The 27,440-nt window shown below is 40.1% G+C and overlaps 1 protein-coding gene across 6 annotated transcripts in view; it reads left to right on the plus strand.

The window, feature by feature from the left end:
* The first annotated feature begins 3,316 nt into the window (after positions 1–3,316).
* The window catches only part of IDE (insulin degrading enzyme), a 99,999-nt gene continuing 75,875 nt past the window's right edge, over positions 3,317–27,440 (plus strand). For 2 of the 6 annotated variants that reach the window (XM_048859572.2, XM_048859573.2), the window contains exons 1-5: positions 3,667–3,849; positions 5,501–5,635; positions 21,736–21,920; positions 23,951–24,158; positions 25,897–26,066. In XM_048859572.2, coding sequence (XP_048715529.2) covers positions 3,749–3,849; positions 5,501–5,635; positions 21,736–21,920; positions 23,951–24,158; positions 25,897–26,066 — 799 coding nt within the window. In that variant the 5' untranslated portion in view covers positions 3,667–3,748. Of the gene's footprint in view, positions 3,524–3,666; positions 3,850–5,500; positions 5,636–10,932; positions 10,952–21,735; positions 21,921–23,950; positions 24,159–25,896; positions 26,067–27,440 lie in introns of those variants that run through there. The other 4 variants (XM_048859576.2, XM_048859575.2, XM_048859574.2 and 1 more) reach the window with 4 other exon arrangements.

Genomic DNA, 27,440 nt, shown 5'->3' on the forward strand with positions numbered 1-27,440 from the left:
CACCAGCCTGTTTTTTGCTGGGTTCATTTTTGGAGAAGTTGTAGTTCACATCTTGGTGGGGATCTGTTAATTAATTCACAAAAACACCCATGCCAATTGTTAAGTTGTTCATTAATTCCTGGCACTATTTTCCATGTTTGTCCTTAACTAGCAGATGCCACAAGAATGGACATCCAATTATGTCCTTCAAAATCTCAAATACCCTCTCTCTCCACTCCCCTCCTCTAGGACACTAGTGGGGTAGTTAATACCCCATGGATGTTAGATGGGGTGGGATCTGAGTTACTACAGAGAATTCTTTCCTGGGTATCTGGTTGGTGAATCTTGCTCACATACTCACGGTTCAGCTGATGGCCATATTTCGGGTCAGGAAGGAATTTTCCTCCAGGGCAGATTGGAAGAGGCCCTGGGGGTTTTTCGCCTTCCTCTGTAGCATGGGGCACTGGTCACTTGCTGGAGGATTCTCTGTACCTTGAAGTCTTTAAACCATGATTTGAGGACTTCAATGGCTCAGACATAGGTGAGAGGTTTATTGCAGGAGTGGGTGGGGGAGATTCTGTGGCCTGCATTGTGCAGGAGGTCAGACTAGATGATCATAATGGTCCCTTCTGACCTTAATATCTGAGTCTATGAGTTCAGGGGCAAGAAACGGTGCCCTGCAACCCCCCCCCCCCCAAAGAAGAGAGAGTGCGAGACCCATCATAGTAGTGCCAGCAATTTGCCACACTGCTTATTCATTTCTTTTCCTCTATTGCCCATTTCCTCCTCTCCTCAGTGACTGTGACTCAGTGCAACCATTCTGCACTGCACCTCTTTTCTGTCTCACAATTTGATGGTATCATCTGTATCCAATGTCACTTTTGCATTCGCCTTAGTCCAAGTTGTTCTCCAGCAATCTCTGTGGTAGAATCCAAAATAAAGTCCACTCTTCCTTCATGGTAGACAGCTGGTCATCCAATATAGTGTATTTATTGGAAATTAATACCTTGTAATGCTTAGCAGCTGCTTCATCACAAAGCTTATCAACACTGAAGCATCTCGATGCAACAGATACCGACGTATGCAATATCACTGTTGCTATTAGAAGTTGACAATCAGACTCTACAGCACTCCTAAATACACATACATCCTGGATAAGTTTAATCACAGGCTTCGGAACTAGACTGTGATCCAAGGTTGCACTGTTGCCCCAAGTATATCAAAATGTACACGTATGGCAATACTTGTGCTGAAACCAGGTAGCTATTAAGAAATAGTTCATGTGTGGCAGCAAATTCTAATAGACACACCATTACCTGATCTCTCCTCTGTTAAACTGTGTCATCCCAATACCAGTTCTATTATGGCCAGTTCTTGTGTTCATATCTCCTAAAATGACAATGTGAAGTTGGGGTGACTTACTAGATACAATGTCATCTAACATGCCATAAAAAGCCTCTTTGTCAACATCAGACCTTGCATCATGTGGCGCATATGTACTAATAACTACTGCACGTCCTATCTTCAGACAGAAAATGGCAGCAATCAAATATGGAGAACAAGCTTGTCAAGTCAGTAGTGTAGGTTGCACCCTTGTGTGGCCAGAATCAGAGCAACACTGGTATGCCTATCAGATGTATCCCAGACATGCAACAACTGAAAGATCCGACCACAATGAGTCAGAGCTGTGCTCTCAGTGTTCAAATTCCACAATGTTTCCTGTATGACATGTATATCAACATTAAACCTTCCAATTTTTAAGCCAGGAGAGTTGTTTTTCTGCCGACTCTTAATGATCAAACATTCCACGATCCTGTCCTCCGTGCAGAACAGGACATACCCTCTTTATATCCAATGCTTTCCCCAATTTCTGATTTATGGAAAACCCACCAACATATGGTCCAAACCCTCTGCATGTAGTAGAAGATTTAGATGAATCCTGATGCTTGGCTCTATTGTGAGTAGCAGATGAAACTGCCAAACTTTTATGTCCTTTTCTTGTGTGTCAAATGTGGGAAGGTTTTATGGGGATGGCTTGCCAGGCCATCACCCCACCCTCACACTTTATCTGGGCTTGGGACTAGCACTAGGAACAGGGAACTTAGTGTTGTGGTTCATCCTTCCCTACCCTAGCAGATGAAGTTAAAGACTAACGTGTGTGAAACCACAAACTGCCTTGTCTTCGCTAAAATTTCACCTGGTGTTAATTAACTTGAGTTAGGTAACTTTTTTCCTAGAGAAAACACAGTCCTGCACTGGGAAGGAGGAGTGGCTTTATGGAGTCCACTTCTACTCCTGTACTGCTACCTGTGAGGTAGGTAGTGCAGGGGCATAAGGGGGTGTTTTGCTAGACCACAATTTGGTACTACATAAATATATACAGAGATTTTTTACTTATGTAGTTTTTTTGCTTTAATATTTTCTTTGAGGTTTAGAGAAATAAAAGAGACAGGGACATACGATACTCGAAAGAAACCAAACTTATAGAACGCCATAAAGACACATTTTTGATTCAAAACATATTAACATTGAACATTAGAAGCCTTATGTACACTTAGGAATTATTTAGTAAATTTCTCTAACACTAACACTGGATCAGCTGCCTTTAACAGGAACTGAGGATGCTTAGCATCTTTCAAATTGGGTCTTGATCTTCTAACTTTCCCAACAAAGGAGAGCAAGCAGGTAAAGTTACATCTTAAGAGATTTTTTTCCTCCAGGAAGTTATGAGCCAGTGAAAAGGAGGGGTTATAATGAAATCCCTCTTATACTCCAAAAACTATACTAGAGCTTATAAACAGACCATGAATCTGAAAACGCACAGACCTGCTGCTCCAAAACTCGTACATAAGAGGACTGGAAAAAACAGACTCCTGAATGAGAGCTCGTTGCGTTTAACGTCGCTCCCTGAGGTGGGGGCGGAGGACGAGGGGAGATGTTGCCATCTGTTTCATTAACATTTGAAATCAGTTATACAAAATGTCACGGCAGCTGATGAAATAAAATTATAAATAATCGCTTGCACTGACTTTTACCAGCAAGAAAACAAAGACATCGCCAGAAAATGTTGTGAAATCTGTGAACTGGCAGGCACAGAGAAGGAGGATCGCGCACTCAGTACCGATGATACATGCAGTGAGTGTGGGACACAGCAGAAGTGAGCACACGAGTGTCACACATACAGTGAAGGCGCGATAGTTACCTACAAACAGTGAACGTGAGAATCCGTCGCCCTCATAGCGCGTTGCCGTTACACACACAGCGTCTGGTGTGTACACACACACACACACACACACACACACACAGAGCGACAGTCACATGCCTGGCGCGTGCGAGAGCGGGACTGCGGCTCCGCCGCACAGCGTGAGTGTTACACACCCGCAGCGTGAGTGGCCGTGCTCCGCGCTGCAGCAGCGCTTCCCGGACTCCGCGCAGCAATAAGTGCTTCCCCGGCTCGCCGCCCGGCTGCGCAGCCAGCTCCTCCTCCTCCTCTTCCCCTCGCCGCCCCGCTTCGCAGCAGCAGCGATACCCCCAGCCGTGTCAGGTAGAGCCCCGGAGCGCGGCCTTGGTGGTAGGCCCGGCCGGAGCCAGTGCAGGAGCGGCGGCTCAGCGGCGAGGAGAGCAGCCAGCGGGCGCTGGGGAGGGATTGGCCAGCAGGCGGGAAGATGGCGCCTCCGCCGGCCGAGGGCTGAGGGGCAGCTTCCGCTGAAAGGGGCGGGCGGAGGGAAGGAAGCGAGCAGAGGCTGGTCTCTGGTAGTGGGGCCGGGATATGCGGCAGCGGCTGCTCCCTCTTCTCAGGACTCTGACCTCCTTGGTGAGCCTCGGTGCCTCCCGGCCGCCTCTTCTGCAGCAGTGGCTCCGCCTGCCCGGGTATGGTTGTCGCGTGTGGGGCTGTGGTGGGAACCCCTCGTCCCGTTCGAGGGTGGGGTTGTGGGCCCTCTTCTGTTGTGTAAGAGGCTACCGGGTGGCAGGAGATGTGTTGTTGCCCCCCGTTGTTGTGTATGTGTAACAGGCTGCTTGTGATCTGGGAACTCATGAATCAGCATTAATGTGTCCGCCTGCTACTAAAAGGGATGGAGACCCAGGGGGAATAGAGTCTCCTAGAGAGGGGGATTAGGGTGGTAACATCCTCCCCGAAATGTGTCTGCAGACTGGGTGGGATTTATCAAGCTCCGAGGGAAGAGGAGAGTTGGAAGGTCCTGAGAGAAGAGTAGTTTGGGGAGTGCTGGGAAAGGGTAGCCAACTAGCTAAATGCGGGACCGGATCACCTTTCTGCTCTCCTCTTGTGTGTATTGTGCTGGGGAAGACTCTATGTGCTTTAAGGAAGCTGGTAACATACCTTGTATTGTTGAACTGGTCATTAAGGCCTTAATACTGCACCACAGCATGTTGTAAAACATATGTAAATGCATTTATTGCTTCTTGATTATTTTATTCCAAATAGGTCAACATTTAGAAACAATGACATTCAGTAGAGTTGGGAGTCTTATTTCTTATACTGAGAACTGTGCTCTTATTTTAAAAATCAGGGTTCAGGGCATACTGAACTATTGTGGTATAATGTTATTTTCCCCATATGAATTGTGTTTTGCCAAATTGTAATATTTAATGTTGCATAACTTGTTACATTTATCTACAGAATAAACAGGATATATGTTTCAACAGAAACTAGTTCTGTTGTCAATGTTAGTATTTATGGGACTGTTGATGGGAAGGGCTTCTTCACTACATAACAAGATAATTGCTGGCTAGCATGGCATGGAATTAATTTTAATACTTCTGTGTGAGTTCTGTAGTTTAGATAGCCCAGTTCCCGATCTTTTCTCTCAATAAAGGTGTTTGAAGTTTGCTATCTGGAAAGTAGACTGTCTAAAGCAGCTGTTTTCTTTTAAACAATGTTGAGTGGCTGCTGTCAATGTGTCAAATTTTAGGTGTGATGTTATCATTCATAGTTATTTATAAAGCACCATAAGTGCATAGAGTACTTTATAAAGCACAGAAAAGGATAGTCTCTTTCCACAGAAGAACTTACATTTGTACACAAATGAGAAAACATGGAGCAACTGTTCAAGTGCAATGTACAAAAGATTCATAGAGGAAGTGAGCCTTAAAGAGGGATTTAAAGGAAGGGAGAGAGGGCATTTGGCTAATGAGAAGTGGAAGATTGTTTCAAGAGAAGGTGGAGACCCAAGAGTGGGAGAAGTAGGGGGAAATGAGAACAGATGCAGTCTGGGGCAAGATTGTGCAAGTAAAGGCGAGGAGCTTGAAGTTGATATGGTAGAAAACAGGAAGCCAAAGAATATCTAGAGAGAGTTTAGCATGTGAAATGGTTGGCAGATCTTTAAAAATCCACTTGCCCACAGTCAGTAGGAAACACTTCTGGGCAAGTATCATCCACTTTTACAGAATGTAAGGTTTCACTTGTGGTGGAAAAAAATTCTATTCATCATAATTACAAAGATAACCTACCAAATATAAGCTAGTTCAGTGCTTTTCTGAGTGTGTTTTTTTTTTTTTTTAGACCGATAACTCCAGTGTTTCTCCTGTTACTGATTCATCTGCTAACCTACCCTAGAGTTAAAACTTACCAGAACTTGTCACTTTTCACTCCTTCTGTTGGGAGCCAGTGGGCAGCAGTGAAAGGGACAAGAACCAGGTCAGTTTCTTCTTTTGAAAGCTGAAAACAGTCACCCAAGCCTTTCACTGGAGGAGAGGGATCCAAAACAGAATGGAGGGTAGATCAGCAGTGACTCTTCTCTATGCTACCAGCCTTACAGCAGGAGATGGTAGGACGGGGGAAAACAGAGAGAGTGCTCTCCAGCAGCCAAAAAGTGCTTCAAACTTCAGACACCTACTAGCTGGAGACTACAAAAGATGGAGCTCACAGATAGGACCCAGGGACAACACCCTAGAAAAAAATCCCAGCACCTTTCCCTTTCCCAGGGTCAAGGATGGGGATTAGGAAGGAGACTTGAATTCTCACTTTAGACCCCTTAGTCATCCTTACCTCTTTGTCATCTGTCTACTACTTGTTTTTCAAGATTTGTGTATGAACAGTTGGGTGGATAGGCTAAGGGAGTTTGGAATGGGGTGGATGAATGGGTGTGGGTTTGCTGATGGACGTGACGGAAAAGGAGAAGTTGATCAGAGATTTGAGAAATTGGAGAGAAAATATGGGGGAGGAGATAAAAAGAGGGTAGGACAGATGGAGGGAAAGAGAAAACATGACAGTGAAACAGAAGAAAAGGTATATTATGATCTATTACAGGAAGAGAAAGTATGTAAGTTCAAGAAACTAGCTGTAGCAAATTACTAATGATCTTTTAGGTCCCAGTCTTGCATGCATGCATGTGTTCAACTTTATGTATGCGAGAAATGCTGCTGACTTCAGAAGGGCTCCTGGCTGGACAGAGATCTGCCTGTGTAGTGTCAGTTATAGAATCAGGGCCTATATGGATAATAGACCAAAAATGAGAGCATGAATAACACTTTCACATTAAATCTTTTCTCCGCTCATCTTCCATTTAAAAAAACAAACCATCTTCTTCTTATGCATCCCACATTCCCACCTCCAAGCCTTGCCCAGATTCTCACTAACTTTCCATCTTTCTCTCCCAATTGTCCTCTAATCCTAAACCTAACCCTTTTATATATAGTTATTCTCTATCCCATTAATCCCTCCATTAGACCTCCTAACCACCTCCTTCTTACCTTGTTCCCAGCACTGAAATCCTCTCTCTTAGGGCAAATAAAATCCTCTCTCACTTCGTGGTACTGATATCAAGGCATCTGCAGGAACAGGGCTACTTTTCTCTATTGGTCATGTCTCTCTGGCGTATAGGGGCTTCATCCTGGGTAGGACTCAACAGTACATGAGGTGGGGTGTCACTTTGGGCCTAGTGCCATAAGTAGCCCCCGGGTCTGTGCGGGGTCCAGGAGGGGAAAGTGCAAAAGAAAGGCTGTTCACTCTATGTTACCAGCAGTGTAACTCCTGTTGCACTGAGCTGGAAATAAATCAGGGTCATTTCAGGTTATTGTCTAAGTCACCGACTATAAATACTTTCAGAGCACTGGGGCTATCACATTCTGGGATGATATTTGTTTCTAATTTCTTTTTGATAGCATTGCATTAGATATAATGAATGTGTGTATTTTTATTTTGAGGTGTTAATGTTTTAATAAAATAGAAAGTTTCATGAAAAATATTTTCCATTCAACTGGGGCTAGACAGAGATTGGTTTAATGGTTACTATATCTGGAAATGTATGGCATGCTGCTGCTAATGGACAGGTTTGTGCTCTCAGCCTCTATTCCATCTAGAGCCTGCCATAGGCTGTGGGCTTTTGTATGCTAATATGACAACACTTTGTATTCGTAATACGATATATTTTGTGTTCAACTTGTTTAAAAGTTGATTCAGATGGTTTCAAATTTAAAATAAAATTAACACAACTTGTTTCTGAGTTATATTGAATCATAATTATAATTACCTACATTAGCAATGCCAAAAAACCTGTAGCTTTAATACTGAAAATGCTTTACTTAAAATGTTGGTTTTACTAATAATAAAGTATGTTCGGAATTCTGCAAGATAGCACATAATAAGTAAATTATATTTTATGTAATTTTTGCTGGAGCTCATGAGCATTTCTTTTTTTTTTTTTTTTTTTTTTTTAATGCATGGCTAACTTTTGTAAATTGCTGAGTCTTGTAGATATGTTGGGTTTGTCAAAGATCTAATGTTACAGGCAGTTGTTTTAGGAGGATTACGCTGAATAATAAGAGTTCTCCTTTAGAATCTAACTAAAGAAGAAAATTCAGGACAATTCTTTCCATTACCCCTCTCCCCCTTTCCCTTCTGAAGGCTCTCAAATTCTTCATCTTGGTATACTTGGGTCAGATTCTCTCACCAATTCTCAGCCTTTTTTGTACTTGAATTGCTTTTTACATTTTAACCAAAATGTTTGTTGATAGCAAATAGTTCATACTGAATATACTTTATCTGGTTTGTGAAGTCCATCTGTAGCAGTTTGCACATTTAAGAGCTTCTATAAATAACCATCTCATCAACGTAACTTAGGCCTGGTTAGAAGCCACACTGTTCCTCACCTACTGCTTCCTCTAAAACTGGCCATAATCTTTTGACAGTTATTTTCATTGTGATTTTTTTCCTGGGACTGATGATGAGTTTATACCTCTGTAATTATTCTCCTTTGTTCAAGATTGGTGCAACTATTGCCTTTTAGCCAGTCATCTGGAACCTCCTCTTGCTCCCATACCTTTTTATATATATTTTCCTAGTGTTTTGATAACACTTCTCCAGTCAACGTTAGCATCTCAAATGTTTTGTTGTCTATTTCTGCCCACTTCCAACTGCTTTCCCATTTTCAACTGCTTCACTACTCTTTTTGTTTCTTCTTCTGTGAGTGGTTCAAGTGCTGACATCTGTTCTGCCTTGCAAGGTGTCCTGTTCATCTAGCATGTCTAGAATGTTTGCATTTGGATGAATTAAAGGGTTCAGCAGTTTGTCAAGATGCTAACAACATAAAAATGGCCATACTGGGTCAGACCAATGGTTTATCTAGCCCCGTGTCCTGTCTTCCAACAGTGGCCAATGCCAGATGCTTCAGAGGGAATGAACAGAATAGGGCATTTATCAAGTGATTCATCTCTTCGTACAGTCCCAGCTTCTAGCAGTCTAAGATTTGGGGACGCACACAGCATAGGGTTGTGTCCATGATCATCTTGACTACTAGCCATTGATGGACCAATCCTCCATGAGCTTATCTAATTCTTCTTTGAACCCAGTTATAGTTTTGGACTTCAGAACATCTCCTGGCAGTGAGTTCCACTGGTGGAATATGCATTGCATGAAGAAGTACTTCCTTATGTTTGTTTTAAACCTGCTGCTTATTAGTTTCATTGGGTGACCCCCTGGTTCTTGGGTTATGTGAAGGGGTAAATAAAACTCCCTTCACTTTCTCCACACAATACTTGATTTTATAAACTTTTTTTTTTTTAACCAGTCACCCAGTTTTGTGAGATCCCTTTGTAACTTTTCAGAGTCAGCTTTGGACTTAACTATCTTGACTAATTTTGTATCATCGGCAAATTTTGTCACCTCACAGTTCACTCCCTTTTTTTCAGATAATTTATGAATATGTTGAACAGCACAGATCCTTGAGGGACCTTGCTATTTGTCTGACCACTTATTCCTACCCTTTGTTTCCTATCTTTTAACCAGTTACTGATCCATGAGAGGACCTTCCCTCTTATCTCGTGACAGCTTACTTTGCTAAAGAACCTTTGTGGGATCTTCTCAAAGGCTTTCTGAAAGTTCAAGTACACAATATCCATTTGATCACCCGTGTCCGCATGCCTGTTGACTCCCTCAAAGAATTTTAATAGATTGGTGAAGCATGGTTTTACCTTTACATGTTTTACCTTTACCCTACGATTTCATGTTCATCTATGTGTCTGATTATTCTTTTCATTGGTATAATTTCAACCAATTTGCTTGGTACTGAAGTTAGGCTTACTGGCCTGTAATTGTCAGGATCTCTTCTGGAGCCTTTTAAAAATGTTGTTGTATTGACTATCCTTCAGTCATCTGGTATAGAGGCTGATTTAAGCAGTAGGTTACATACCGCAGTTACTAGTAATTCTGCTATTTCATCTTTGAGTTCCTTCAGAATTCTTGAGTGAATACAATCTGGTCCTGGTGATTTATTACTGTTTACCATTTCCCCCCAAAATCTCCTCTATAGACACCTCAATCTGGGACAGTTCCTCAGGTTTGTCACCTAAGAAGAATGGCTCAGGTGTGGGAATCTCCTTCACATCATCTGTGGTGAAGACTGATGCAAAGAATTCATTTAGCTTCTCTGCAACAGCCTTGTCTTCCTTGAGTGATCCTTTAGCACCTTAATTGTCCAGTGGCCACACTGATTGTTTGGCAGACTTCCTACTTCTGATGTACTTAAGTTTTTTGCGTCTTTTGCTAGTTGCTTTTCAAATTCTTTTTGGCCTCCCTAATTATACTTTTACAATTGACTTGCCAGAGTTGATGCTCCTTTCTATTTTCCTCAGTAGGATTTGACTTCAATTTTTAAAGGATATCTTTTTACCTCTGTCTCTCTTTTAATCTGTTAAGCCATGGTGGCAGTTTTTGCTTCCCTTACTGTTTTGTTTTTTATTTTATTTTTTTAAATTTGGGGTCTGTATTTTGTTTGAGCCTCTATTTATGGTGTTTTTAAGTGGTTTCCCTGCAGCTATATTCATGTCTTGGACCAGATCCTGTGTGTCACTTAGAACTAAATCAAGAATTGCCTCTCCCCTTGTTGGTTCCAGGATTAGTTGCTCCAAGAAACCGTCATTAATGGTGTCTAGAAATTTTATCTCTGAATCCTGTCCTGAGGTGATGTGTCCAGTCAATATGGGGATAGTTGAAGTCCCTCATTATTACTATGTTTTTTATTTTTGTAGCTTCTCTTATCTCCCTGAGCATTTCACAATCACTGTGACCATCCTGGACAGGTGGTCAGTATTATGTTCCCACTGCTATAATGCTCCTTCTATACATTCAGCATGTCTTTGGCATTTATTGTCAGTTCACTGGTTGCCTTTCTTACTGTTACAATCAGGCCAACGATGCATTTCCATACAACTTAATCTTTTGTATATTGTTTTCATATCTTGTTTTCTTGCTGACTCCTGTAGTTGTTGAGCCTTTTACTTATCTAGTCTGTGATTTCTATACCACTTTGCACGATGCTTTTATTACTTCCATTATCCCAGCATTCTTGATTTGTTTACATTTTCCTGTAGTATTCTTGTTTTGTTGCTTGTCCAGCTTTTCCTTGTTTGCTTATGCCTTCCAATAACCTTCTGTGCTGTATTTTGTATTGCTGCATTACATGAAACAGACATCAGAAGGCTGGAAGCAGTAGAGATGAGAGCTCTTCAGAAAATGGTAGGTGTAAAGTGGAATGATTTTAAGAGAAATGAAGTTAGAAGTGATGTGAAGTCCGGGTATGGGATTGGCTGTAATAGAAAAGATTATGATGGTGGGGACACTGGAGAAGACACAGATGATAGAATGCTAAGGAAAATAATGCAAATATAATCAAGGTCAGTCAGACCTAGAAGCTGACCACAGACTAGATAGTGAATCGTTTATGTGGACGTGACCGGGATGGACTTAATGGAGGAATAACCCAGGGACAGGAATGAATGGTGAAACTGTACTACTCTCCATGACTGTAAAGATGCTTTGGGATGATAAACAAGAAAATAAGCAACTGTTTGTTTTTAATTTTTAGACAACCTTGAAAATGGTCATTGGTGTCCCACTTTCAAGTGCCTCTTCATAATTTATTCCATTTAATTTCCAGCACTGTTGTAAAAGGTGCAATGAGATATATTTAGAGATTACATTAAAAATATTGGGAAAAGACTAGTTTCACGTTTGCCACTTTTGATTGCCTGTAATTTTAAGGTGAACTTGGATAAAGTTTATTTACTTACATTTGAGTGTGTGCTTAAGATACTCAGTTTGGTGCAGTTTTAAAAACAGATGTGAAAACTAGATTAGGGTGGTAAGTAATTTGTTTAGTTGTTTTGTTGCCTCCTGTGTCTGTCAAATCTGAAATTAAATTGTGTAAATTCTTTAGGGACTGATGGTAAAAGTGATGAGAGTTTTTTGGTTAAATTCCCTGGTGTAGACATTGCCCTTTACTTCTCTGGAAAATTATGTGGCGTCAATGGGAGGTTTGCCTACTGCAGACTCTCTCACTGAGAAGTAAATTTTGAATTGTGGCAAGAGGGGAACTTCCTCAAAATGCACCAGATCAGCACTAATTTCAAGGTAATGATCATCCCCAAATTTAGCTTTTTGAAACAGTAGAGTACATTGACTTCTGGGTTAGATATATTCTCAAGAATAAAATTAGAATAAACATTCTGATTTTGTAAAACCAGAGTTTTCAGTTTATAATTTTTTTTTTAGTGGAGTTGATGAATTATACTTACTAATTATTGCAGAACTTTTTGTGAGGGGTGTTTGCCAAATGATATCAAATTTTATGATGAATTCCTGCTAATTCCTGTGGGCAGAAGAGTCTAATATATGTTCAAAATTTTGAACAGTTTGCATACATTTTGATAACAGACAATATTAGTTATTTAACTTGAGTTTAGCGTGATATTGGGGAGTTAGGTAAATTCTTTGACCTCTGAATTTAGGTAAGAGAGCTATTGAAGCTATGGAAGTGTAATATCTTAAAGAATCCTAATTTGCAAGAAAGAAGTAGAAAATCATATGTTAACCAGGGAATAAGGGGAGCCTAATAGCTTTAGTGTACATTTGAACTAGTGATATAAGAAATAAGGGTAAACTATTCTGCAGCATCCTTTATAATAATATAACTTCTGTTATGTTAGTTTGCTTTTATGTGTGGAAAAGTACTCCAATTTTATTCCAATTTGTTATTAGAATTTTATTTTTCTGTGATGTCAGAATTTTGATAAAACATTTGATTGTTAGTTTAAGAAAATACTTAATTATTAACTCATTTTAACCAATCCAGTTACAGCATGCAAATGAATTGAGGGAAGGTGAAGAGAGGAGGCTGATTATTGGATGACATACCTCTAGTGTCACTATTGCATTGGTAAGGATGTCACAATCCTTCCATCTGGTGATGATCTGTTCCAAGAGCACTAGTGGATGTGTGAGGTAAAGGGGCAGGAGAAAAGACACACAAGAGAATGGGGATCTATTCTAATATCGCAGCCCCACCAGAATATAATGAGTTTTTCAACAAATTCTCCAGAGCATTCAATTCAGCACTATCTTCTCTGTAAAAGAGGTGAGAAACAAATTCACCATGATCCCCACTGGCTGGGAGACCTGCTGCTCAGAGCCTTCTACTGAAAACACCCAGCTCCTGAGAGTGTCACGCCAGGCACTGTTGGCAGAAAATGTAAACGTAGGTGGATTAATGAAAATGCAGCGAGTATAGACTAACGATGGAGATCTAGATAAATTAAGAACATAGGCAGGTATTGGCTCATCATAAACTTCAATCCATGGCAACTACTGGGTAATGAGATCTGGAATAAAAACATAATGTGCATATATAAGGACTACAAACACAGTTTGCAGAATTTGGAACAGATGAAAAATTTGGAATTGATAGTAGATCACAATCGTGATCTTTATATAATGCCAAGGACACTTTTGGAGCTCAAATAATAATTGTAGTGCATTCAGTGTAGTATAATGGTGTACTCAAAAAGGGTTATGAAACATGAGCTGAAAAAGCAGTAACAAAAATTGTGCTGTTTGTTCATTAGTTGATATAGACATGGTTTGAGTATGGTTCAGCACACCAGAGATATGCATTTATAGTAAAACTATGATTGTCTGAAGGTCTCAGGGAAACCCAAAACCTGCAGATAACTGGAGGAGCTCACCGAGCACAGACTTCAAAATCTGAAGAGCTGGCATCCCAACTATAGCCATTCAGCTTGATTCTCTAGAGCTGATTATTGTTTATAGATGTTCATCTGCCTCAGCAAGACTTGTGGGCTAATGTGTAGGGCCCTACCAAATTCACGGTCCATTTTGGTCAATTTCACAGTCATAGGATTTTAAAAATCGTAAATTTCATGGTTTCATATATGTAAATCTGAAATTTCATGGTGTTGTAACTGTAGAGGTCCTGACCCAAAAGACAGTTGTGGGAGAGTCACAAGGTTATTATAGGAGGGTTGCAGTATTGCCACCCTTACTTCTGTGCTGCTGCCTTCAGACGTGGGCAGCCAGAGAGTGATGGTTTCTGGCCGTTGGCCCACCTCTGAACGCGAGTGTAGAAGTAAGTTTGGGAAACAATGGTCTCCCCAATGAACTCTGTATAGTATAGGATAAAAGTACGCAAAAGACCAGATTTCACAGTCCATGACGTGTTTTTCACAGCTGTGAATTTTGATAGGGCCTTACTAATATGGCTTAAACATATACATCCTGTTGATCCAGCAGATCTTGAAGAAAATTTTGAAGCCAGTGCTCAGCAAGCCATTACTTTTGGCTATGCACCAAAATTTTTGCATTGTTGTCAAATGCTTCTGGTAACTGGGTTTCAAATACTGTAAATGAGGTTTGACTATACTGGCTAATGTGCCAACTGTATTTTCATTTAAAAATTGTTTTCTAAAATAACTATAGATTGACACAGGTATCACATGCAGTTTAAAAATTAAAACCCCGGTTCTGGAATAAGTTTTTCACAGGTGGACCTCAGCAGTCTCTCAGAGCCCCATTGAAATCCATGAGGCTCTGTGGGGATGCAGAGGTCCACCTGCATGGATCTCATTGCAGAAAAAGCACCTTAAAGTATACCACTTGCTTTTACTTACTTGTAAAATAGAAATCAACAGGTATTTTTCCTCAGCACCTGATCTATTATACTGAAGAGGGCATTTTGGTGAGAGGGGGACATGAGTACTTTATGTATCCCCATCATTGAATGTGAGCCTGCTTTCCGCTCAGCCCGTTCTTTGCATTCACCTGTTATACTGCCCTCTGTTTAGGTCTTCTCCTCACTTGCACTTTTTGAGCAAGCACCACAATTCCCAAAATGCTGTACAAAGGAAAATTTCTTGCTGCTGCCTGTATTTTGTTGGGCCACTTGATGCTGGTATGGTTTTGTGGCAATACTATGAAAGTATCTTAATTTAAAAAATATTATTTTAAATTATTTAGAATAATGAGTCTTCTCTAAATAGCTAAAACATTTTGTGGGTCATATCGTTGCTGCTCAACTTAGTGGTGGTCATACCAGCAACAGAGATATTAGCTTAATACTAGCATCTTAGGAGAGGAATCAGCACTTTGGAATTGGGCAACTTACCCAAAAGTACAAGTGAGGGGAAAGAGGCAAGCAAGTTTTAGAAGGGCAGACAGGAAACCTGTCTTCTAGACGGAAGCGTAGGTTTGATCTGAAAGTTTAGCTTGTAAAATGCTTTGGGATCTTTGGGTGAAAAGCACTGGAGAACTACCTGGTAGTATTATACCCAGAAACAATCTTAAGAGAACATTAAGGTTGCACAATAAACCATTCATAAGTAGGGAAATGCCATTTCACGCCTTGTAATTTTATTCAATCTTTTTTTATTTACACCGATTTCATTGTAAAAATGATCAGACATATTTCCATTGCCTTTGATTTGCCATATATGTTTTCTTCTCACTAAAAGTTATATTTTAATAATTTATTCAGCAGCCAGGAGGCTTAGTATTCTTGGTGGACAGCACTTGCCTCATCATATATTTCATTTGTCTTTTTCATAAGCCCAAGTCTGTTGACCTTCCAGGCATTGTGGGGGAGGGAGAGAAAACTATCTATCTATTCTGTTTTTTAACTCTGAGTTGGGTTTGGTGCAGCAGACTATGTTTTGGGTGTGTGCATGTGGCTTTTTTTTTTTTTAAATGGTTTTATTTCCTATCCTGCTTAAGTGTTAGGGCCCAAATCCTGCAAACCCCAGCATAAGTACAACTTGCTCTTCCTAGTAGGCCTATTGATATGATGAGTAAGGGCATGCAAGATCAGTCCTTTGATTTTGACTTGAAACTAACTGTTTTGGAATGTGGGGGTGGGAGAAGTAAGCCTAACTGTACCCAATTTTGCTAAACTAGAGCTAGGTTGTGAAGGAGATAGAAACAGAGAATTGGTATTATGACAGTATACTCTGTGGTCCTTCACAAGGTATCAGTTGAAATGTATGGGATTTCACAGTGGGCATAGCATTTCATGAGTCATCATTGTAGATGACATGTTTCAGAGTGGTAGCCGTGTTAGTCTGTATCAGCAAAAAGAGTCGAGGAGTACTTGTGGCACCTTAGAGACTAACAAATTTATTTGGACATGCATCTGATGAAGTGGGTTTAGCCCATGAAAACTGATGCCTAAATAAATTTGTTAGTCTCTAAGGTGCCACAAGTACTCCTCGACTTAATGTAGATGAATCATTAAAGCTAATGATAAAACTTCATGACTTGAGGGTGTGGGCTCAAAATAATAAGGAAGTAGCAGGTGACAAAAAAAAAAAATCAGGTGTATTATCAAACACAGGGTAGAAAGTGTGTGGAACACACTTCCAAGGTTAATGCACCAGTAAGCAACCAGCATGTTGAAGTCTGAAACCGAATTAGACATACATTTAACTAAAAAGGATAGAATGCAAAATGTTTATTAATTGAATAGTTAAGGTGAAATCCAGGGTTTCAGGAGCCTCCTTTGTTTTCCTTTGTTTGTCTGGCATAGCAGATTGAACTGATGTTAAGTACTGTTTGAATTTTCAAGTATTTAACAAATAGAGCAGTATTGCTTTTATTTAAGAGGAACCCAGTTGCTGTGGAGCATTTCTAATGAGTTCTGTAATTCTGTGAACTAGAAGTCAGGTTTTTTGTAGCAGTCTGTTTGCATTATAGCATAGCATTAATAATACTGAGGCATAACAATAGGAATTACTATACTGGATCAGACCAGTGGTCCATATAGTCCCATATCCAGTCGTTGACAAGTGGCCAATAGTAGCTGCTTCATTTCAGAGGATGACCTCGTGCAGTAGGCAGTTATGGGATAACTTGTGAACCCTGAGCACAACCAGCTCAGCCATTGTACAGGATAAAATTTGGTAGATAGTTTAGTTTTAAACTAGAATTTAGACACTGGCATTGCGATTCTTGTGTGTGACAATACTTACATTTGATTGTAACATTGATATTAGAATGAAACTGTTTTATAATTTGTAATGTGATAGTGCCCGTTTTGCTAGTAGAAATGTCTACATTTTTAGAAAGCAATCTCCTCCTACGCACTTGCAAGAGTTCATGTTCCTTGCTGTTGTTTAGAGGTATACTGATTCTAATTATTCTCTTCTGATGCTTTCTGTATTCAGTATCTCTATTTAAAAATCTAGAGTAGTAAAGTTTTGCCCTTATTTAAGGATACCTCATTACTTATTGTATAAAGCTTTCAAAGGGAGTGGAGTAAAGAAGGTTATGTTTTCGTAAGTTTCAGGTATTTCAACATTTGCTGCTCACATTGTTGCCTTACTTGACTGAGCGTATGTCTACACAGCAAGGAAAAAACCCTTGGTTGGCCCATGCCGGCCAACTTAGGCTCGTGGGGCTCAGGCTGTGGGGCTGTTTCACTGCTTTGTAGACTCCTGGGCTTGGGCTGGAGCCTGAGCTCCGGGACCCTGTTGTGTGGGAGGTGTTGGGGTCACCCTGCAGTATAACCCAGGTTGGTAAGAGCCAGGGTGTGGCTTGCTGGCTGCAGCATATCCACAGACATAGCTGGGAGTGACTTGTATGCTGGAGGTTGAGAGCAGTCCAGACTGGAAGCTACAGCAGCAAAGCAAAGCATCCCAGGTTAGAGAGCAGGGATGACACAGCCAGTCATTAGTCTGGATTGTACCCTTGAAATGTCACAGTAGTAAAATCAAATCTAATCATTAATAGCTCCAGTGAGGGAATCCTAATCTTTTTGTTCTCGTCAGAAAACTACGCTGACCATCTATCAAATTTTACCTTGTATAAGAATGGCTTGGTTCTGATCCTTTTTTTATTTTATTCAAAATAAACTTTTGATTTTTATTTTTCAAAATTTTATTATTTTTACAAAATATAGTAGACAGAAGGGAGAAATAACTGATTCTAAGTTTGCTAATGACAACAAGATCCTGTTTTTTAATTAAACACACACACAAAGGCAGTATTTCTAGGATAGGTCCCCTGAAATTTTTACAGTTCTTCTGGGGCAGTCTCTATGACCAATTACAGTGAATTCAGTGGTATTAAATGGTCTAAACTTGCAGAATTTTTGGCTCTTGAATTATTAATTTTTTTCTGATCATAACATATACTTCGCCTGTAATACTTTTAGCTGTTTTACTACATTAGAATTCTACTTACTGAAATAAAAAATCCACCACAAGATGGTGACCTGGACACTGAATAATTTGAGGATTGTGGATTTTCCACTGATGTTTTGAAATGGTTTTAAAAACCCACCACTAAATTAACTATGAAAGTCTTAGGAGTTTCCAGGTGTTATCAAACTTTTTCATATTGCAAGCCATACTGTAGTAGAGAGTCTGATAGACAATCTCCCCTCTTGTTTTCAGTCATGTGGACCACCTTCCCTCCATATGTCATCATGTAACATTTATGTGACAGCAACAATTGCTTACAGTGAAAAGTAATATTAGAAAAATTTATATATTTTAGCTGTATTTTAATGCAATGTTTAGCATCTGGAAACAAGCAGGAGAGAAGCACCATATGAAAAGCCAACTTTGTGGTCTACCAGCAAGTCCTCTATGAACCACAATTTAGGAACACTGGTTAGAGTCTGGAGTTTGGAAAAGAGGAGGCTATAAAGTATATCTTATTGTGCTGTCTGTTGCCCATTTAAAAACACTTTTCCTATTGAACTGATCAAGAGATGAGGAATGTAATTTACTACTTGTTAACCATCTAATAGTGTAATTAGTTTACTTTTTTCCTCCCAGAATATATTAAATATAATTTTGACTACTCTTGGCTCACTGAGTTTAGTAAATAAAGTAACTTAAAATCATACAAAATATAGACTGCATTATATGTTGTCTTAAAACCTCTCATGTAATGTCTTTGAAAGGCTCAATTGTTCGGTTCTGTTTTCCTTTCTGCAGATGTGCTGTGTTGTTTTAAGTTATACGTCAACTTATAAGGGCTATTGAATTTAAAAATGCTCTCACAGTCTCAGCCAGGATATAAATTGGGTCTATATTTCCAGACTTTTGACCTGGAGACATAGTGTCTCATACAGAATTAAGTTTTCATTTTGAGGAACCTACGAACCCTGAAGTACTAATGATGACCGTCTTTTTTTGTTCTTGTGTAACTAGAAACATACAGGTTTCAGAGGGGTAGCTGTGTTAGTCTGTATCAGTAAAAACGAGGAGTCCTTGTGGCACTTAAAGACTAACAAATGTATTTGGGCGTAAGCTTGCGTGGGATATAACCCACTTCATCAGATGCATGGAGTGTAAAATATAGTAAGCAGGTATAAATATACAGCACACAAAAAGATGGGAGTTGCCTTACCAAGTGGGGGTCAAAGTGGATGTGACCCATTTCCAGCAGTTGACAAGAAGGGGTGAGTATCAACAGAGGGATGGGCCCACATCCACTTTGATTGGATTGGCCTCGTTAGCACTACAAAAAGTAATTTTCCCTCTGTTGATATTCACCCCTTCTTGTCAACTTTTGGGAATGGACCACATCCACCCTAATTGAATTGGCCTCCCTAGCACTGACCCCCCACTTGGTAAGGCAACTCCTATCTTTTCATGTGCTGTATATTTATACCTGCTTACTATATTTTACACTCCATGCATCTGATGAAGTGGGTTATATCCCACGCAAGCTTACGCCCAAATACATTTGTTAGTCTCTAAGGTGCCACAAGGACTCCTCGTTGTTAGAAACATACAGTAAAGGCCTTGCTCTAGAAGGCCTAAGAGCATTTGAATCATTCCGATTCTGGAGGTGTTAACATTCACCTCATTCTGATGCTCATAGTATCACCTTCAGCTGCCCACAATATTTGTTACACCTGTGGTGTAAATTACATACGTAGCTGGTCCCAAGGGTACTGTTCTGTCGAAGGGTGGTAATCTAGATGAATGATGACCTATACCACTTTTTTCCTTTTCCATACCAATATGGCTGTAGAAAGGGGAACTTTTAAGTTGTTTTCCATGTAGCGGTATTTTATTTAAATAAGCACTGTAATTTTCACCTCCAGAACTTCACTTCTGAAGTCTTTTAACATTCTAAAAATATCAGTTGGTATGCACAGATCACAGGAGAGCTAGTTAAAATAGTATATGCTTTTATAAGCCGAATGGTATTTCACCTAATAAATGTCATGATTGAAGATATGGCACAGTAAATGTGTGAGGAGCTACATAATAATATTAGTCATTTCAGTACCTTATAGTATACAGTCTTAAAGCTTCTGAAAATAAATGAATTTGGCTTTTGTTTTAGTGATGCCCAATGTGAGTTGAAGACAGGAGCAGCAATATTGTCAAACCCTTGAAATTGCATATATTGTGCTTCTGATGGAACTGTACTTACAGCAGTTTTTACCATAAACAAAGATTTATTACACAAGCTCATCATATCTGGAGGCTTAGGCTCAAATCTGGTTTAGCTCCCAAGCGAGTTTAGTTTGCTAGCTATTAACCAGGCTCTGGTCACTTAACAATATGTTGTGCCACAGACAAAAATGTTGTTTGTTTGACATTCTCTCTTACGAACAAGCCCTTCGCTGAAACATTAATCTTGTAAAGCAGCATTAAGATTCATTGGCAGAGTTACATGTGGAAATTTACTACCTGACTGCGCTGTGCTGGCTTCAAACATTACTCTCTCATTTCCCATTTCTGTGATTGCTTTATTTAAAAAGCATGTGGTTTCAAATAAAATTGAACACTTTTTAAAAATCAAGATTCATGATTGGGATGTCTCATGTTTTTACTTTTGCAGTTTACCTGGATTTGATAGCTGCTTTCAACTACCTGAGAGGTGGTTCCAAAGAGGATGGTTCTAGACTATTCTCAGTGGTAGAAGATGACAGGACAAGGAGTAATGGTCTCAAGTTGCAGTGGGGGAGGTTTAGGTTGGATATTAGGAAAAACTTTTTCACTAGGAGGGTATGAAACACTGGAATGCGTTACCTAGAGAGGTGGTAGAATCTCCTTCCTTAGAAGTTTTTAAGGTCAGGCTTGACAAAGCCCTGGCTGGGATGATTTAATTGGGGATTGGCTCTGCTTTGAGCAGGGGGTTGGACTAGATTGACCTCCTGAGGTCCCTTCCAACCCTGATATTCTATGATCTAAAATTTAAAACAACAAGAGAATGTTATTCCAAAATCTCACTTGGTGTTGAACATTTCAAAATATTGCTGCCACGCCAGGAGACTAGTTTACTGTATCTCTAGAACTAGTAAACTCTAAAAGCAGTTTTTAAGAATTGAGGCAGTTGAATTAGAGCAGCAACCTGGGGAACAGGAAAGGTTGGATTTGTTCCTCAGTTTGCCAGCGATTTACTGTGAAACCTTGGGCAAATTATTTAACCCTTCCCTGGCTGTGTTTTCCCATCTGTAAAATTGAGTTAACACACTGTTCTGGAAAAGTGCTTTTGAGATCCTAGGATCAAAGGCAGTCTATGACAGCATAGTAATAGTCTTCATGATAGTAAACATACCTATTATTATTACTTCATGTTTTTCTTTTGATTTTAAGTATAGATTTTTGTAAAGTTTCAATATAAGTACAAAGATATTTAAAATAGGTTGAAGATGGATTTGGCAAGATTGCATTGTAGCCTTTCATTTTTTTTATTATAGTTGAATAGGGTGGCTGACGTATATCTTTGATAAGATATTAATTTTTTTAATTACTGTGAGAGTGGAAGTTACAGTAGATTCTGTGATGTGATCCAGTCCCATACGAAGTCTCCTGATTTTAATGGGAGTTGCAGATGCTCAACATCTCTCTGAATCTGGACCATAATTCGGCATACAGGACAGGTTTTAAAGGTTCTGCACAGGGAATTAGGTTTTCCTCACAATTTATCCTCTGAGATAGTTAGTTAAATATAAATTAGGAATTTTAATTTCTACTATTTTCTTTTAGGCTTCAGAAGAATACTCATAACAAAATGAGCAATCCAGCTATTAAGAGAATAGCAAAGGAAATTATCAAATCACCTGAGGATAAGCGAGAATATCGTGGATTAGAACTGGAAAATGGCATCAAAGCAATGCTCATCTGCGACCCCACCACAGATAAGTCTTCAGCAGCACTTGATGTACACATAGGTATTTAATGAATTTATTTTGTATTCTGTTCCACTGGCTTTGCATTGCAAATAATTACTGCAGTACGTTTCTGTGAGGAAAAGGAATCCGACCTACTTTCAGTGTGCCACTAATTTCAGTGTTTTAGTTGCAAATAAACCAATGGTACATAGCACAAAATATGGTAGCATTTACAGAAGTTGTTTTCAGCAGGTTGCACAGCCTTCTATTATTGGGAGTTCCAGTTTTATTTCTCCATATATCCTGTTAGAAATTATTAGACCCAGTTAAATTTTCCTGATGTAATATATGCTCAGTCAGTGGTCAGACTTGTAATTTTAACCATATGATTACACGTTCTGAGGGAGCCATTTTTTTAAAAAAAAAGGGGATGGAGAAATCATTCCGTCTTGCTTTATCTACCATTCTAGATTTTTGTTTCATGCATGTTTGTTGTAATGATGATGGGTAAGAAAAGCAGCATAATGTGCCAAGAGGAAAACCTTAATCTCTGATATGGCAGTGTTTGTCTACACTGGAACACTCAGGAGAATTAAGGTGAATTAACTAAAACTGTGAAGTTAATTTGCACAAATTAAAGTTCCTTTAACCATCATGTGGATGCTCCCATCCAGAAATAAAGTGGCTTTAGTTCACTCTCTTAATCTGGAGGATTACAGAGAATTAAATCCTTTTTCTTCTGAATGAGAGCATCCACACACAGTTTTAAATGGCCTTAAATTTATGCACATTAACTTTACACCTTTAGTTAATTCATCATAACTTTCCTGAGTGTGTTCCCATGTAGACAAGCCCTTAGAGTGTTGACATAAAGTGCCCGGGGTGAAAAACAAAGGCAGTTATTCTGCTTCCGACTCTGACAGTAACAGAAAAGCAATCTTTTCCTAGATCTGAAAAGTCTAAGATATTTCTGTGTTCATATATCATAGCTTTCAGGAAAGATGTGTGTTACAAATCAGTGTCTAGACTTTTTCATATCTACACACTTCAGAGAGTAGCTAGCTAGCTTCACCAATGTTGAAATCTTATACTGTGAATTTCAGTTTATAGCAGAGGTTATCAATATTTTTCATAGCGTGCATCACATCTTAATAGACTTTTTTTTTTCTCATGGACTACCTCCCCTCCCTTTTTGAAGTGACACCTCTCCCTTCTATTCACAATTGCATAGCAACCTTGTGGAAATCGCAGCAATGGCTTGCGTGGAAATGTAATATCAGCAAAGCATTTAGTGTAGGGGTGGCTAACCTGTGGCTCCAGAGCCACATATGGCTCCTTGTATAGGCACCAACTCCGGGGCAGGAGCTACAGGCACCAACTTTTCAATGTGCTGGGAGGTGCCCACTGCTCAACCCCTGGCTCTGCTGCAGGCCCTGCCCCCACTCCACCCCTTCCTGCCCCCTTCTCTCACCCTGCCATGCCCTTGCTTCTCCACCCTAGAGCCTCCTGCATGCCACGAAACAGCTGATAGGGCGGTGCGGGGAAGGAGAGGGAGATGCTGATTGGCGGGGCTGCCGGTGGGTGGGAGGCCCTGGGAGCAAAGTGCGGGAGCTGATGTGGGGCTGCTGACCTATTACTGCAGCTCTTTGGTAATGTACATTGGTAAATTCTGGCCCCTTCTCAGGCTCAGGTTGGCCACCCCTGATTTAGTATATCATTAGCTGCCTTTTAATGCAGTGTAGTTGCTGGAAACAAAGAGGAGAAACCAGAACCTTATGATCATTCAGTTCTCTTCAGACTAAAAATGGTCCGTGGGCCTCAGTTTAGGAGTCACGGGTATATGGTGATCCTAGCTTGGCCCAGAAGGAAGAAACCGAGTTTGAGCCCTCTCAAGATGACTAAGTTGCTCATTTTGAAATATCTGTTTTGAACATTCGGTTTGTTTTCCTATGGCTGTGGGGCTGGAGTTAAGTGGAGGTTCATAACTACAGAATTCACATAATTGGTTGCACACTAGTATAATCTAAATGCTTTTTAAAAAACTATACCTGTTCTAATATGACTTCTTTAATGTGTATTTTTCTCCGCAGGTTCATTATCAGACCCCCCAAACGTTGCTGGGCTTAGCCATTTTTGTGAACATATGCTGTTCTTGGGAACCAAGAAGTACCCAAAAGAGAATGAGTATAGTCAGTTTCTTAGTGAGCATGCAGGAAGTTCAAATGCTTTCACCAGTGGAGAACACACCAATTATTACTTTGATGTGTCACATGAACATCTAGAAGGTGCACTGGACAGGTAAACAGATTTGTTACTTCTAGTTTTCTGAGGGGTTTTTTTTGGTTGACATTTTGTAATATCTGAAACAAAATCATAATTATATGTTGAACTTTTGCTGACAGGATTACATCTTGTATTATTATAGGTGGGGTTGGTAGCACTGACTGTTAGAGTTGACTTGTGTTTAAGGCATGGATTTTCCATGTGATCTTGGGCAAGTCATTTTAAGATGTGATCCAAAGCTCTATTGAATTCAGTGGGAGTCTTTCCATTACCTTTAATAGGCTTTGAGATAGGCCTTCTTTGCCTCAATTTTGCTATCTGTAAAACTGAGACAATATTATTTCCTTTCTTCTACCTTTTGTCTGTTTAGACTGTAAGCTTTTGGGGGCAGGGACTCTCTCTTATTCTTGAGGCTACGTTTTAGTCATGGGTATTCTTAGTAAAAGTGATGGACCAGTCATGGGCAGTAAACAAAAATTCATGGCCCGTGAGCTGTCCATGCCTTTTACTAAATACCCCTGACTAAAACTTGGGGGGAGGGCTTGGGAGGGCAGCCCGGCTGCTGGGGTTGGGGAGGTTGGTTGGGCTGGGGCAGGTTCCCTACCCAGCTCCTGGAAAGCGGGGACTCTAGCTCCACGTGCTGCCTCCGCTCTACCCCAAGCCCCGGTTCTGCAGCTCCCATTGGCTGGGAACCGCAGCCAATAGCAGCTGCGGAAGCAGCATGTGGAGCTAGGAGTTGCGGGAGGGGGAGTTGTTGTCGCCCTTCCGGGGAGCTTCCCCCACCAGGTAAGCACTGTCCCACACCCCAACTCCCAGTCCTGAACTCTTCACTCCCCCCCACCCCCAAGAAAAAAACCCACAAAAAAAACTCTTGCTGCTGGAGGGTAGGGGGGACCTGAGACTGCTGCAGCAGCAACCGGTACGACTGGCCCAGGGGCTGCCTGAGCTGCGCAGGCGGCCCCCAGGCCAGGCACGCCAGCTGCTGCAGAAGTCATGGAGGTCATGGAAAGTCACGGAAGGGTGACTTCCGTGACAAATACGGAGCCTTATTTATTATGTGTTTGAACAATGCCTAATACAATGGGGCTCTGATCCCTGTTGGGGCCTCTAGGGCTATAATAATAAAGATCACATGATGGTGAATAGTTAGAAATGACAAAAGTTGCATGGTATGAACATCTTGGTTATTAAATGAATGATAAAATGAAAGATTGAAATTATTTTATGGGCTGAGTTGCATCAGTTATAGGAAATGCATTTATAGTGAGTGATATGTGATAGTATTTATGGCATTTTGTACAGATCAAGGTTTATATGTTTGGTTTTACTTAGGTTTGTATAAGTCTGTGTACCATTTATATAACCTTCGATAAATATTAAAAAATAAACATTTGACATCCTCCATGGATGCACTGCACTATATTAACAAGAGTGTTGGATTTTCACAACACTCTTCTATGGTAAATAAGTCATTGTTGATATTTTACAGATGGAGAAATTAAGAAGAAGATGATTATGTGATTTAACTAGAACCACACAGCAAGTCTCTGGGAAAGCCAGGACTTGTTTCAGGAGTTCAGAGGTTCTAGTCTTAAACTGTTAATTAACAATAAATTAAAATATTACATGAGTTTTTAGACTTTGTGGCTTGAGGGTTGGTTTTTGTTATTGGGTGTTTTTTTTTATGTGCAATAATCCTGACTTGGAAAATGTTTACATTTTAGTTGTGCAAATTTGTAAAATTTTCTTTTAGGTTTGCCCAGTTTTTCCTATGCCCTCTGTTTGATGAGAGCTGCAAGGAAAGGGAGGTGAATGCTGTTGATTCCGAGCATGAAAAGAATTTAATGAATGATGCCTGGCGATTGTTTCAGTTGGAGAAAGCTACTGGAAATCCCAATCATCCCTTCAGTAAATTTGGAACAGGTTTGTTAAAATAGACTTACCCATCTATTAGAGCTGACCTAAGATCAGGGCTGTAACCAGGATGGGGCAAGTGCGGCAGCCACAGGGCTGGAAGAATGGTGCGAAAAAGATGAAAAAAATGGTAGAGGGTGCAAATATGCTTGCTGCCCCAGACACAAAAATGCCCAGTTAAAGTTCTGCATAAAATGCATGCTGAGACTGTTTGTGTAAAATTGGTGAAGATAGGACTGAAAGCAATTTCCTTTTTTCCTCCATACATGTTTGTGGTGATTCATTACATTTTCCACACAATAGATTAAAAAAAGAGCTGGACAAAACAAATGGAACAAACTGATACAAGACTAGGAGTTTGGTGATGACACAGCCTTTATGATGATGATTTCAGCAGTATACAATTCTTTTGTAACGACTGGAAGTGAGTCTCACAAGTTGGGACTGTAAATCATTGTGAGAGAGAGAAAGTGGATGAAGAGCATTTAAATTGCCAGCAGCCAAATAGCATTTTGCTAACAACTGTTGCATTGGGAGGACAAATTGAGCAGGTTAAGTAAATGAGGAAAGCTCAGCAAAGCACTGGTGCAATTAATGGATGTGTGCATCAAGACAAAATCTAGAGCATAAATCACAGTGGGCAACAGCGATAGATGGCTAAGAAAAGTGAGGCCTTGGTTAAATAGGTGGCTAAATGGCTTTTACAGGATTTGTTGCTCCTTAGGTGCCCTTTAACAGCTGAAGAAAAATTCAAATTAACCTTTATAAAAATATATTTGAGTTTAGATACCATTTATCTGTTTCCATGTATGTAAAACAGAAAAGCTTTAAAATGGACAGAGAGGCTTGATTAGGTTCACTTCGCAGAAGTTACTTTTCTACACTTTACTACAGAGCTTTGTTTTGATAATTTCAAATGAATAAGTATATTAGCTAGCAAATTGTGCCAGTACAATAGAGATTTAAGTTGTGTTTAATTCTTGGATATCAGGTGCTTTTTCAGGGCTTTAACAACCCCTTCATGGCCACAGAAATCCGATGCCTTGAGGACAGTGGGACTGCAAGTGTGGGGTTGCCAGAGATGACCCCTAGAGAGCAAATAAGAACATTATTACAATTGATGATGATGTCCTTGGATTCTCAATTAATATTTAACATTTGGATGTAAGGCTTTCAGAAGGGTTCTTGGGCTGTTTAATAGATGCAGTGTCTGACTAATCAGCTTTAGCATCCTAAAGTGGTAAGATTATTTGGATGAGGACATGTTGACTTTCTCCTAGTAAGGAAGAACTCTCTGAAGTGGGAAATCATTTTAAAAATGTACAGAGAAAAATCTAAGGAAAGTGTTGCAAGTTACCTATCTGATGATCCATGGGAGAAAAT

Source organism: Caretta caretta, chromosome 7 (assembly GCF_965140235.1).
Source record: "Caretta caretta isolate rCarCar2 chromosome 7, rCarCar1.hap1, whole genome shotgun sequence".
Classification (NCBI taxonomy): Eukaryota; Metazoa; Chordata; order Testudines; family Cheloniidae; genus Caretta; species Caretta caretta.